This window comes from Cottoperca gobio, chromosome 14 (genome assembly GCF_900634415.1).
Source record: "Cottoperca gobio chromosome 14, fCotGob3.1, whole genome shotgun sequence".
Lineage (NCBI taxonomy): Eukaryota > Metazoa > Chordata > Actinopteri > Perciformes > Bovichtidae > Cottoperca > Cottoperca gobio.
This window is the reverse complement of record NC_041368.1, coordinates 2,123,224-2,138,646: the sequence shown is the minus strand read 5'-3', so window position 1 is coordinate 2,138,646 and position 15,423 is coordinate 2,123,224. Positions and strand designations below refer to the sequence as shown.

At 41.6% G+C, this 15,423-nt stretch overlaps 1 protein-coding gene across 1 annotated transcript in view; it reads right to left on the bottom strand.

Annotated features, from left to right (window-relative positions):
* esama (endothelial cell adhesion molecule a) overlaps positions 1 to 14,030 on the bottom strand; it is a 54,460-nt gene extending 40,430 nt beyond the window's left edge. The window contains exon 1 of the mRNA XM_029448852.1: positions 13,627 to 14,030. Coding sequence (XP_029304712.1) covers positions 13,627 to 13,693 — 67 coding nt within the window. The 5' untranslated portion in view covers positions 13,694 to 14,030. The remainder of the gene's footprint in view (positions 1 to 13,626) is intronic.
* Between the last annotated feature and the right edge of the window lie 1,393 nt (positions 14,031 to 15,423).

Here is a 15,423-nt window from a genome sequence, read left to right as displayed (position 1 = left end):
AGGGGGAGAGAGAAAGACAGAAAATAAATTGTGGTTGGCACTTGACAGCTTGGGTCTATTTTTAACACGGGGAGGAGGTAAAAGACAGATGAGTGCCAAAATTTGGTGGTTAAGGGAAGTTCTGATGGTTTCTCCTGCTCCATCTGTGTGAAGTCTTGCTCACTGACAGGTAGTGTCAGGAGGGGAGATGAGACAGAAACGAGTAGTCCTCTGTGGGTTCCGTGTTCATGCCATCGCTGTTATTAAATGGAATCTGTAAAGTTATTTTCCTGATGATTGTGATGGCGGAGGACGGGCGGAGGGGGTGGGCGCAGAGAGAGAGAGAGAGAGATTACGGATCAGACGAGGCTTGCCTTTCGTCCTCCCAGAGGATGACTGTTGAAATGAGTGAGTGAGTGAGTGAGTGAGTGTGTGAGCACGTGGATGGAGGTGGAGATATATAGATCTGCCATGATTAAAGTGTTCCCATCGAGGGAATTTACGGGAGTATCCTGGAAACAGTGAGGGGGTGTACGACGAGAGGAAGGGAGAATGAAGTCACCGCAGCGCAGGGTCTCCAAGAGGGACAAAAACATGTTGCTCCAAATGAGGATTTTTATTTCATATGACAATATGATGAAGACATTAAATAAGGCTTTTGTGTGCATGTATGTTCATTATATAAAGTATGTGTATGTGAGTGTGGCCTACACTGACAGGATCCCTCGGCGCATAACCACCAATGCTTCCTCTCTTTCTCCTTTATCATCCTGTTCTTTCACTCAGTCAAATCTACACCACTGCAGATAGGAATTCAAGTTCCTTGAGAATACAGAAATACTTAATGTAGATTACCAATTGCCTTCAGTACGTTATGAGTGAAAATATCTGCACAAAAAATGAACACTTGGCCTAATTACTCTTAAAGTCTGGGGTTAATGGGCTCTCCCGGATGGTTGGCCTCCGGAAATCAGTGAACGTAATGACCAGTCACTAATGAACACTCAAAACATCAATGATGATACACAACTGAAAGGCTTTCTTGTCTGTTTGTCAGGGTGGCTCAGTGAGACTCTGCGTGCCACATGAGAGAAATCTGTCGCTTTGTTGCAAGCATTTCCAAATTCCCAATCCTGAAACAGAGTCAGCAATAAGCTAAACTGCCTCAAACCAAGACGTAATCCTTATAGATCCTGTTTAGCATTTGGTTGAGAGACTTCCACCTCTTCAAACACATGTGCAGGGAAGATTATGGGGGCTTTCTGTGCCTCTGCTGTACTGTACTTCAGAGCTCATGTACAGTAGAGCTGCTCCACACGGATACATGAGAAGAGAGATGAATGAAGGAGGTGTGATGTGTTACTGCCAGTAGGGGACACAGCAAAGGCAACAGTGACATTTAGGATGAGGCTAACGTTCAACAAAGCACACAGCATTCTGTCAAAGTTAGTATATCCTTGGTAGTTTCCTGTCTTGCAGTTACATGCAACATGTTTATAAGCCATTGTTCATGGCTGGAGAAAATAGAGCTTGCGTCAGACATTCACTGCGAGGAAACTGACCTAGCCTGTCCTTGGGCCACAGATCCTTGGTGAATTTCACAATTAACAATGATTGCATGTGAGGACAGCTGGACCTGAGCAGCGGATGTCTTGTGAAGGGATTTACTGCTAGTGTGGGGAAGAGTCCCTACGAGGACAGAAACAGGACAATCCAAATGAAACAGACCCCTTCCAAAAGGAGGTCGTCCTCCCAAGAGGTGCAACAGGATCAGTCGTTTTAGCTATCGCCCAAAACAATGTTCGTTTATGTTCAAGGGACAAAGCAAATGGCAGCAAAGGCTGTTCGTTTACAACCGTTGATTAAAAAGTAATCCTTTTAACACAAACAAGGATGTGTCCCTAAATCTATCCAATACTGTATTGTTTTTATGCCTAAACCTAACAGCTTGTCTACACAGGAGATGTTTTACAGTTGTGTGTCTGACAGACTGGACAAGTATTGTAATCAGTCCAGCGGTCTACACGGGCTGCGTAACAGCTCACACTGTACTCACACCAGGTGCTTTTTTTAACACTTCAAGTCTGGATAGATAGAAGCACTTAATCTGATGACAGCACACATGTTTTCTCTGAGGGCTGTTGTCACTTGGACTGAAAATGAAGAAAGAAAAATCCAATTATGACAGTGTTGGCAGAGATCCCCCTACATATGAAAAAAGAGCGTATTAGCAGCATATTAAAACATATCAACATATCTCATGTCTGTGGGAGACATTAGCGAAAAGAGAGTGCAGAGGAGGTTGGCGATGTGGAAGATCTTTTCAATAAATAGCAATTATATTGTATATGGTGGAGCGTGGTGAAGATGGGGGCTGCACCTCTGAGCCATTATCAGAGATAATGACATCAACTGAGCTCTCTACGGAGTGTAGTTATGTGTGACAGGAAAATAGATAAGTGCTTATAATTGCACACACCACCCACGGAGGAAAGGACCTCTGAGAAGAGAGATCGAAGGAGGGATGGAGGGAGAAACTATTGGAACAAGAAATTAAGTAAAAACGTTTGAGATCTGAGGAGTGATACACACACACGCGCGCGCACGCGCACGCACACGCACACACACACACACACACACACACACACACACACACAGGTGTAACAAAGCCTCCGTGCTCTAACCCTCCGGGCTGACCCGACACACTGATGCTGATGAGATGATGGAGCTGCAGCCCTCAGGAGAGATGAGATGAAGCAGGAGGAGGAGGAGGATGATGAGGAGGGTTGGACGACAAGATGAAGAGGAAAAGAAGAGGGCAAAGAGGAAGAGGAGGGCAAGGGAGAGATGTAATAATGTTGATGAAAGACACAGAGATGTTTGTGAGCAGAGAAGAACGCAGGGACAAAAGAGGGGCTTTACTTTATGAATGAAAAGGAGGAACATTCTCAACAGATAACTCTCAATCTTTCTCAATCAATAAACAGTGACAACAAATGTTATTAATGTTGCAGCAGGGAACAGAGGAGCAGCTAATGCAATGAGTGCTGAGATGACAGGAGGTCCTGCCCTCTGGAACAGCACAGACACAAGCTAGTGAAATAATGTGATCGATGGAGCAGCTCCTCTTCCATGCTGGTGGGCGAAGGACTGGCACTGCCAGAAAGCCTAGCTTACACAAGCCCTTCATCAAATGCTCCACTTACATTCATATCTAAATCATGTGAGCTCTGAGGCCATTGCTATAGTGTGTGTCTGGTTGGTCATGTAAACACAGTGAGAGTAGCTCTTGTTGAAGTGTTTCACCATGGACTAACTATACAATAATATCAAATCAATCAATAGAGCAAACATAATAAAAAACAGGCCTAATAGAAGCAGCTCTATGTTCTTCAGTTAATGGTGCACCACACACAGAGGGAGCGCTCAGGTGAGCTTTCTCATGACCTTTGTTGCATTTGAAAGTGGAAAGAAAATATATTCAGTAAAGCTCTATTCTCCTTTAGGGTTGTGCTCTTCATGAGTGTCTCTGGAGATTTGGGGATGGAAAGAACAATCCATAGCATTTCCACTACAGACTTTCTACCAAGGGGAAATGGATGTCCTTGTGCAGGAGGGGCATACTTGCCACACAAGGGGCTTATGGGATTAATGCCCAAATATTTGAGTGTCTTTATAAATAAAATATAATTTATATTCTCCATGTTTGATGGCTTTTGTCTGTTGACACTGAAATATAACTATTGTAATGTAGGTTCCTTTATGTTAATATCATGTATATATTGTGCATAAATTACGGGGAAAACAAGGTGTCGCTGCTTCCATTCCTTATGCTAGCTGAACATCCTCTCGTCTCAGGCCAAGGAAGCAAATAAGTGCATTTAGCAAAATCTCAAACTATTCCTTTTAAGAGTTTCTCTGTCTGAAAGTTTGAATATATTAACACAAATTTTGCATAGACTTTTGCAATTCTTTATCCTAAATTGATCATTACTGGCATCCTCCTTAATGCACCTCTCCTTACACTTGTGTCTTTCTCATGTGTGTACGGCAATATCTGTGCATGAGTTATCGAAATACAAAGAGCCCAATTCCTTTGTTTGGGGCTGATACATGACATTCTGGTAGATGTAGGAAATCACTAAGGAGTCGAGGGAGGATTAAGAAAAGTCAAGTTACCAAAGAAATGTCTCAACACTCCATCAAACATGATACTGATGAATGATATTAACAGTGTCAGAGTACCCAGCCATTGATTTCCCCCTGAGCGCTGTCTGAAGGAGACAAGTGGCATAAACGTTACTGCCTCCTCCGGTCTTTCTAATCCTCTTCTTCACTCGTTCCGCCTCGCTGAGGATACAGCTCTGATGCCGTAAAGGCCTCTGCTTAATAGTGTGACTATAATTACTTTTTTTCATATAGCTGCTTGCCAGTGTCACCTCATACACAATTACTCCATCTGGCTTTCATTGGGTCACTGTGATTAAACTGTTGCTAATGTCAAAGACATTTCTTTTTCAACACACAGGTGTCTGTGCTCATTGTGAGACCAGTATAAAATGCTTCTTACCTAATATAATCATTTTCCTCACATCGGTTACTTTGTTGCAAACTAAACTTTTTGATGAAATATAATATTAGGCTTATTAAGCTTTATGGTAAATGCATCAGCACAGATGTCCCGAGTCGATCCTTAGTATCAGCATCGGGCCGATCGTGCATATTTTAATGAGTTGGTATGAGCTGTGCTTTGTCCACCTCCGTCCGCGGTGGCAAAGCTCTTTCCTTTATATGATGTACTTCGCAAGACAAGTGAAAACTAGAGTGTGCAAATGTGAAGAATGATTTGAAGGCACTCGGGAGTGAGTTCTGACACCCAGACTGGTAACATACACAGATCCACTAAACTCAGATGGTACCAAATCTGCTATCAAATATTGTATCTGTCCTCTCTCTTTCTCATTGCGATGATCAGTGTACAAAACAATTACAAAACAGCGGGTCATATCAGTCACTAATTAAGGTTTAGTCCATGATATCTCAATGATCAGATGGAACCGTTCATTTAAGAGCAGCTCCCTTAGAGGAGGGGTAATGGGATTAAAACAAACAGCAGCTCACACGTGGATAGTTGACTGGCAGAGTGTGATTATGAGCTGCCCAAAACGCTTCAAGAAGAAAACCAGGATTATGTCAATGCCCCTGAAGTTGTAAATGCATCAGGCTCTAACCCCCACCCCCACCTAAGTACCTCTAAGTAAGAATAATTTAACATAGCCTATCTTGTCTAAGCCCATGCCCTCAATTCCCGTCTGTCCACAGCTTTAATAACTTTTTTTGAAGGACAGGTTTAGAAGGATATGTGGCTGCGGTTGTTGTTGACCTCTGTTTGCAACATCTGTCAGCGGCACTGGAAGCAAGCTGCGTTATCTCACAGCAGTGGTTTCATCTTGGCTAACTGGGAGGCAAGACTGGAGCCTTTAGCAATATCAGGGATCTTGTAACCCCAGTGTTGGTAACTGTGGACCCTGTGGGTTGGGAAGATTCTACAATCCTTGACCTTAGGAGACCCTTTCAAAACCCATTAAATAACGGTAACGACAGTTCAACTGAAAACAACTTTGTTTTTTAGAAGCAGACATTTTGAAATGACACAGCTTTCAACAAACAGCCACTCTTCCACCTTCTTCTTGTGATTATCAAACACTGAACCCTGAACCCACTACGTTTGAAATCAAACAGCACAGGCCAATTTCTGATTGAGTGGCATAATGAAGATACGGAAATCTAAGTCATATTAGAAAAAGCATTCTGTTAAATGTGTTTAAATGCATGTAATCAAATGTGGATTAAGCATGTTGTTTGTGTAGTAGATGGAGAACAAACAGATGGTTTCTGCCTCATAATGACTCATGTCAGTGTAGTAATGTGTATGTTGTTAGGGGTAAATTAGAACCACAGCAATATAAATTCCTGTAAATTGATGAATGATGCAAAGACTTGTATTGAGGTTGTGTGAGCACCTTGTGAATGTTAGTCCAATATTCTCTGTTTTTGCTCTGCTTTCGTCTCCACCAACTCCTGAACTAAATGTGTGTCTCTGTAGCAGCTAAATGCTGCACTATGTCTGTGTGTCTGTGGTGTGCTGCTGAGCAGGTAGAGTACAGTGGGGTCAGAAAGCTTCCTCTCTGAAAACAGCAGCCTGCTGAGTCCGACAACAACACGGAGCGGTGAGAGGGAAACAATGAGCTATTTTTATTATATTATTTTCGTTATCGATTAATCTGCATATATGTTTTTGTTTATAGTAAATTATTCATTGTTTTGTATATAAAATGTCAAAAATATATTGAAAAATGCCAATCACAGTTTTCCAATGTCCAAGGTTACGTGTTAAGATTATCAACACATGAAACTGCAAATCACCCAAATGAGAAGCTGGAATCTGTAGACAATGATGTCATTTTGTTTAAAAACGATTAATCCCCTATCAAAATAGTTTCTGGCAATTTTTCTGTTGATCAACTAATTTTGAATGAAATGGATTGTTTCAGCTTTACTAGGGTGTACTGTTGAGACCATGTTGGCTATATTGAGTGACTCTGTCCATCGTGTTACACATGCACTGATATTTGGTTTAGCAGCGCTGTAAATGATCCTTCAAGATGAGATGTATTTACTTTAGGACCCTTCAGAGATGTCTTTTTTAATCGATGTTGTACATACAGTGGCATGGACTAGTAGCATCACGCAGGAAGACACAAGATACACATTCTTCAAAGACAGAAGTAACACGCTGCGAGTTCTGATCATCACATATAACATTATCCTCTAATTAGGATCTTTCTACAGGGCTGCAAGTCAGTAGTACACCAGTCAGGGACCTGCTGTTAGTTATCACTCATGGTTACTATTATAGGAACAGAGGTTATTGACATCAGCAGTCTGATGTGAGGCAAGATGGAGAATACCCAGCAAAGCAACCAGACTGGCCTTAAGAAGCACCTGATAAGCTGCATGTGGCTCTGTTGGCTGTAAACAGTCATTAGCCAATGTACTGTCAAAGCACCACAGACAGCCCTAACTCAAGGGTTGGGTACGAGGCTGACACTGCAGTCGTGTGGAGTGTTGTGTGTGCAATACAGCAGCACATACCATTATTATGACTTTGGGCAAACCTTACAGAAATCATGATAATGTCTCCATAAATATACTATACTATGCCTTGCATCTATTTATATAATAAACATAATAACTTGTTGAAGGAAACTATTTCTGTACGTAAATGGCTACAAGCTAACATCAGCTGGTAATAACTCTGTGTATGTAGGCCATACGCAACACAATACACACAACTTTTACTGTCCACCAGAGAGTTCTATCAACTTGCATTTTCAGGCATCAATCAATTTGTAGAAAAACATCAACACCCACATACAGCCACTACGCCCAAGAGTGTAGGGTTGGATTATTCCTGTTTTAAAGGGGGATGGGGAGGGACAGAAAGAGAGACAGAGGGAAGAGGAAGAGAAAGATAAAGTAACAAAGTATGTGTGTCTGTTTCTTTAAGAGTCCCCAGGCCAGGGCCGAATGTTGGGAAAGTCGCCCAGTGCCTTTCTCATGACCCCTGAGAGGAGGCCTTCTTCCTTCTGCGTCCATGGATGGAGATGGGACATCAGAAAAAGTCCAGGAAAGGGACAAGCAACACAGCTGGCACTGAGAGAAACACTGCTTCTCCTCATCGGTTTGCCTCCACACAATCATCTAGCTGCTGCGCTCACTTTGACTGTGAGGATCATTCACAAAATCCTATTATCATTTCAAGTGACAAGTGACAACAACACGTCAACACATCTCCAAGCTACGAGTTATGTTACTCATATGCCTCTTTCACACATTTGAATATGAATGTTTGTGAATACTTGAAAATAGTAGTAACTCTATGAATGTGGAGCAGGAGTAACTTGGCAAACCTCTAACGGTTAGCCTGAACATGATCTTTAGAGGTCAAAGCTGCCTTTAAAATATGCAGCTAACACTGCGGTGCTCCACATTCTTTAATCACAGCATTAATCCTGTCAATGTGTCTTTAATTAAGGTAATATAATTAGATTAATATGTTTACATGACCCCAGGCCTAATAGCCATATTTTTAGAATCAAACTAAAATAGACGTGTCGATGTACATGGCAGCACCTCTGTTTGAAGTGACTGTCGACATTTATTACTGTAAATGCAATCAAATGACAACAAACAGATGCAAAACCACCACAAATGACCACAAGCGACACAGCCATGCCATTATTTAGTTTCTTTTGCATCTTTGTGTTGTTTTGTCCTGCCAGGGACAGGTCCTTGGATAATTGGGGATTTGTGGCTATAAAACAGTCCATGACTATAGAGCAATAACATATTGACAAACGGGGGATGTTTCACACGATACGAGGGAAAAGACTGAAATGGAGAAGCATGGTAAGATTGTTCACTCTTGCCTGGTGATGCTCTCCCTTTAGCCATCACTGTGAGGTGGAACCTGCACTAATCTCCCTTCAGGTTCTTGTTCTCCGGGGCCTTGTAAAGAGCGTCAGTGGATGTAAATACATGGGATTACAAGAGGCACTGGCACACTTGCACGGACTGACGATTAGACCGTAAACTACGTTGTTGGAGAGGAAAAAGTGCACTGTTGTGTTACTGTGTCATTACGTATGTACTGATAAAACCCTCAATCTCCTTCCTCAAATCAAAATTGCACCAGTTGCTGGGGACACGTACATGAGGACTGCAAGCTTCAAACCGCTGTAATCCCGGCTCAAAGTGGAAAGGGGCTTTGCCGCACATCCATTTGGTATTATTCTAAGAAATAGGCAATTAGAGATAAGGCCATAGTAGTAAGTTGGGCGAACTGCATTCCGACTGCCCTCCCTTTGGTAGTCTCAGGGTAACAATAGGAAGTGAAACAGGAAGCAAACCAATGTTGTCATATTTAGAGTATGATAAGCTTTAAGGCATGTTATGTTATAATGGGGGAAGGATCAGGGTCCTAAATGGCCCTGTGTTAAAATAATACATGTATCTAAAATTAACACTTTCAAGCCTTTCGTTCACTCTAATTCACTGAGAGTTGCAGACAATCAGGGGCAGCGCAGCTTTCTTCTCCCCCATCCCAATGGAGCCTTTGAAGCTTTTATGGATTGACCTTGTTAAATAAGTTAAATCCATTGTGGGACCCACCTGGAAAACAAATGAAGATGTTCTTTTGCTAGATGGTGATGGTGTGTGCAGAATAGTAGAATAATTGTACAACTGTTGCTCAAGAGTTAAAGCATCATACATCGTAGCCATGAACAACCGGCCTTTGATAAGGGCCATGTAGCTCCGAGATTACCATTTGTGCTCATGGAAAATGCATTGTCTCACACACACACACACACACACACACACACACACACACACACACACAATTTTATTTATTCATTTAATCTAAAAATGATACAAATTGGGGATTTTCAGATTTCCACTTGGAGGGGACCAAGTGTCGATGCAATCACTCAATCCTTTCTTTCATTGTCCTGGCAAACATACCAGCTTACTTACAATTTGACTTGGCTTTTAGTAGTTACTGAATATTCATAATGTTCCAAATTAGTAACATGAATCAGAAGGCCTGACACGTCTAAGAATAAAACCCTAAACACTGTACAGACGGCTGGCAGGTCCTACACACACTTACTGGCAAGAGTGAAATAATACTTGGAAAAAGGTTCAATTCTCCCTGTATGTGATTCTTGAGTTGACTTGCCAAATAGCAATATCAGGAGGGCAAATTGATTAACACAATTAGAATATGGTGTGTAATTAGGCACACCGCCTGGTGAACCTAATGTAATACAATTAGCTGATCCAAACATGACTTTACTCAGACAATCTAAATGTGTTAATGCGATTTAGAAGCATAGTTAACTATTATGCAGCAAAAGCTTCGTACAAAAAGATACAACTGTTGGGTGGACGCACAGAAGTTTGGTGTCAACTTCAATTAGGAAAGTAACAATGAACTGACAGAGGACAACATTGCAGTTGAGTGGCGCGTCACATCAGTAAACCTGTGTTTCAACTCACCCGGCAACTCACCCGGCAGCTCACCCGGCAGCTCGGGCGACACATGTACAAAGACTGAGTCGTTGCCACAGCGGGTTGGAGTCCGACTCTTGGCCATTTTCTGTATGTCGTCCCCCTTCTCTCTGCCCCTTTCCTAATCTATACTTCACTATCATTAAAGGCATAAAACGGCCGAAAGAAAAACAACAATATTGTGTAAGCAACGTGTGTGTAACTTGTTTCTACTCGCCTCAGCTCCACCGACGATCCTCTTCTTTGCCCATTTTTGGATTAGGTGGTGTCAGCAATGCCAGGGTGGCAAAGGCCAGAGCCGCCCACAGTGAGCTTCACAACGGCTCTTCAGAAAGCTATGGGTGACGTCACAGAGACTACCTCCATGTTATATACTGTGTATTTGTTTTACTCCTGTGCAATGACTGATAACTTGCTGCTGATGTAACACAATAAGTTCCCAATTTGGGATCAATAAAGCCAACCTACCTATACAGTCTATGGGCCTAAATGACAAAGTGAATGGAAACAGTGAAAATGCATATCACATATTCCTAGAGCACAAGCAGGCGTCACCAAATGTCTTGCTCATCCCACCAACAGTCCAAATAAATACATTTCAATTTACAAGTGACAACAACACGTCAACACATCTCCAAGCTACGAGTTATGTTACTCATATGCCTCTTTCACACATTTGAATATGAATGTTTGTGAATACTTGAAAATAGTAGTAACTCTATGAATGTGGAGCAGGAGTAACTTGGCAAACCTCTAACGGTTAGCCTGAACATGATCTTTAGAGGTCAAAGCTGCCTTTAAAATATGCAGCTAACACTGCGGTGCTCCACATTCTTTAATCACAGCATTAATCCTGTCAATGTGTCTTTAATTAAGGTAATATAATTAGATTAATATGTTTACATGACCCCAGGCCTAATAGCCGTATTTTTAGAATCAAACTAAAATAGACGTGTCGATGTACATGGCAGCACCTCTGTTTGAAGTGACTGTCGACATTTATTACTGTAAATGCAATCAAATGACAACAAACAGATGCAAAACCACCACAAATGACCACAAGCGACACAGCCATGCCATTATTTAGTTTCTTTTGCATCTTTGTGTTGTTTTGTCCTGCCAGGGACAGGTCCTTGGATAATTGGGGATTTGTGGCTATAAAACAGTCCATGACTATAGAGCAATAACATATTGACAAACGGGGGACGTTTCACACGATACGAGGGAAAAGACTGAAATGGAGAAGCATGGTAAGATTGTTCACTCTTGCCTGGTGATGCTCTCCCAGAGCCAGCCACATTGAGCTTCACAACGGCTCTTTAGAAAGCTATGAATGAAGACATGTTTTATACAGTCTGTGGGTCTATATGACTTCAGAAAACAGTGAAAGATGCACATGACAAATCCCTAGAGCCGAAGCGGGCATCATTAAATGTTTTGCTCGTCCAGAATAGTCCGAAACCCCAAAACATTATATTTACTATAATGTAAGACGAGCAGCAGATTCTCACGTTTGTAAACCTGATGACCAAGTGTTTGGATACACAAAGCTGAGTATACAGACAAGGAAGTCGAAAGATCAAACGTCAGTGGACTTCTCCATTTGAAATGAAGTGTAGACATTTCCTTTTTACGTGAACACTAAAATCTCTCATTATCTCTTCTGACGCTGACAGTCTGCAAACGTTCTCCGCCGCTCTCATTTTTGACTGAAACACCAAATGAGGTCTTATCTTGTTTGTTGGAGGACGTTCGCTCACATCCTGCTCTAACGCACTCGGCTACATCAGGGACTCAAGGAGCTTTCCTGTTGACACAGGCTGCTATTCATGCACATTTCCTCTCTGATTCTTGACCGCTCAGTGTTTTCAGGACACACCTGCAGGGCGATTGATGGTGAGTCAAAGGTTGAGGTCAAGGTCAGCGCTGTGGTTGTATTGTCCCGATGTACTGTCTGACATGAATCACAGCCTGCTGTTAAACGCCTTGGTTACTCACTAGGAGACATTACTAGCAATATCTCCTTGAAATGCCTTAACGGCATCCAAACCATAACAGTAAATGGTAGCATTTCCCAGGTAATGCCTCTGAGTGTAACAAGCCAGCCTGGGATTGCCTGTGTCAGCGCATGTAATTGTTTTGGCAACATCGTGAAAAGCACACACAGGCTTCAGCTGAGAGCAAATTCAGGCAAAATGTCAAGCTGCTGCTTACTTTCATGTCTCATAGGCCGAATGCAAGTCACCAGCCTGTCTGTTGGAACTAATGGATAAATGGATATCTAAATGTATATCTCCTGTTGTTCCATATATATATATATATATGTATATATATATATATATATATATATATATATATATATATATATATGGGAGCAGAATGGCTCGTGAGAGAAGTCTATATCCAAGTTAATACTGAATATTAGAGACATGAATCCCGACTGTCATGAAAAATGTAGTTTCTGTTAAAGCTGAGAGTTGAGTTGAGACAAGAGGAATGTTTAAATGATGGTTGAAAATTCATGACCAGATGAATATTCTTGCTATTTTAAGAGGATGGTTTTCTGTCAAATCAGAGGCATGCCTTTATATTATTATTATCACTTATATGACCTCAAGTCATGCAGTGTGATGAGACAACATTTCACTTGAGGTGTCTGCCTCTTAGGAAGGCCCTGCCTTCCCTCTAAAGGAAACAACTACTGGACTGACCTATCTTTTGAAAAATCACAACAAACCATAATAATCCTTTTCTGTTAAGTGTAAAATGATGCTCCCCTCTAGATAGCGCTGTTAAGAATTTTACCTGATTAATCATTCAAAACTTCTCAATACTTAAGATATTTGCAATACACTCGTGCAGTGTACTGTGCCCCAATTTCTAAATCAAAGAGATGGCAGGGGGAAAGTAGGCTGATGGTACTGTACAAGTGAAAGTAGGAGTTTAATACATTGCTAGAGAGTGGTGGCTGAGCCAATGTTGCAGCAGCTATAAAAGGATTATTCTTCCCTGGAAGACATAATCATGTGTAACACACTTGTTTCAAATCCTGTGAAAAACAAACAGGTGTTTCAGCTTTAAGTCCAGCCCTCCATCCTGTGGCCCCAGAACCCCCACTAACAGAGCGTTGCTGTAATGTCCTCATTAGTTATTAGGCTATGGTGATTAATGTCAGGATGGTTTCAATACCATTCATCGAAGAAACACATTCAAGAATGGAATGTCTGGAGATATTTTTAAAGTATGCTTCAATTGGACATAACATGTTGAAAACACTGTCAGTCAGACTATTGCTTTGATTTGCTGATACACAAGAAGAAAATGTCAAAATTTGAGTTGGATGAATGTCACCTTGGGACACGTCTTTAGTCCAATTGAAGGTCCAATTGCTGCACTACATGAAACATCTGACATATATATAGCCCCATGTGAAGTGTATTTTGTGGTGTACAAAAAAAAACATGAATACACACTAGTGAATACATGAGGACATGAAAATAAGCTCTTACTGACCTGAGAGCCCACACAGAAAGGTAAATGAGAGCAAAGTAAGTTTCTTCGAAGTAGTGTAGACCTCCATGGTTGATGCAGCCACAGTTTCCACTTCTCAGTGTGTTAATGTGCCTTCACCCAGCTGTATGAGCTCTGGCTCGCCTCAGGCAAAGCTCTTCAAGTCTGTCAAGTGGTTTCCCTTCAATCTCCCAGCAGATACGTTATCCGGGGAAGGTAAGGGACACTTCGGGTGAGGAAATGTGGGAGCCGTCTTATCCCACAGCCGCAGGAATCCTCTTTTCTGACTGTGAGATGGTAATAAAGTGGAATGTAAATTGGATCACCACCTCCGACACTGAAGGTGTTGCACGAGTCTTCTCCTCTTAACGCTCGGCTGCATCTATAACTCCCTCCTTCCTTGTCGGCAGCGAGTAAAACTACGAGTAAGTTGTCGTCTTTTGTCGTCCACAGAGAGAAAGAGAGAGAGAGAGAGAGAGAGGAGAGAGAGAGAGAGAGAGAAGAGAAAAGAGAGAGAGAGAGAGAGAGAGAGAGAGAGAGAGAGAGAGAGAGAGAAGTACCACCTTGCTGGCACCAAGCTTGCTTTAATAATAATGACAAGTTCCGGTTACGAGCTTCACAATAAAACCAAATATTTACATAAACCCTTTAAATCAATGCTTTGCGTGACAGTCCGCTCTTATTTTGGAAGAAAAAGATGAGTAACATCCGTTATTTCGCCTCTTATATATTATAGCTTGATGTCGCAGGTACACCTGTCCTCTGGTTCGCGGCGTTGATGTATGTGTCGGTGTAAAAGCTAGTCTTCATATACAATTTTGGAAATAATTCTAAATCTATTACACAAAACAGTTATCCCAAGAACAAATCATATGTTAGAATAACTGTAAAACTAGAAATATGATTAGGTTATTTTATTAAAAAACGATTATTGTATATTTTACAAATGTTCCCCAAAAACATGAACATTATGGGGGGTGTAATAAATGAATAATCACATTTATTTGTAAAAAGTCGTAATTAATTGTTATGGTCTCAGTCGAGCTTAGTGTTTATCAAAAATACTTGTCTTACTTGGCTACAGATAATTTCATCAACTTATATAAATAATTCAAATGTCTCACCACTGACCTGTTATGACCTGAATGTGTCTCTAAAAAAAAAAGTGTTTCATCATATTCTAGGCAGGCATACTCGTGTGCAATTTGCCAATTTCAAATACTCCGGCTCAAGCTTTTTCAACAATAAGCCTATTTCCAAAGCCACACAACTAAAGCTCCATCCTTTTCCCCAGTCTCCCCTTGAAGATCGCCAGCTCCTGTTCTATCATGTGTGAAGAGGTGTGAGTCTGAAAACAGAGAAACAGACTGGACTCAGCTTGACATGAATTCCCAAGGTGAGCTCACCCCTGGTGTAAAATATGGACTGACCTGTGCGCTCTGAGGTGGTCAGACCCCTTTACTTTTTTAAGGTTGCCCAGTTGCCTCAGCAACAAGGGTGAAGCTGATGCAGGAGGACCGCTCAATTATGAGAGGTGCACAAGGGTTATTCCTGTGATTAAATCCAAAGAACCAGGGTCCAAGCCTTATGGGGATGTGGATTTGTTGTGTTGTTGTAAATTGCATCTGGGCCTCCTGCTGAAATCTACAGTATTCAGGGGAGAGCTGTCAAAACAGGCCTGTTTTTATTTCGATGTAAAATTAATTTGAGCAGGGCAAAGAGGGTAATACCATATTTTTTACTAGGCTGCTAATCCAAATATACTAGTCTGTTCAAATCGAGAGCAAACCTGACACCCGG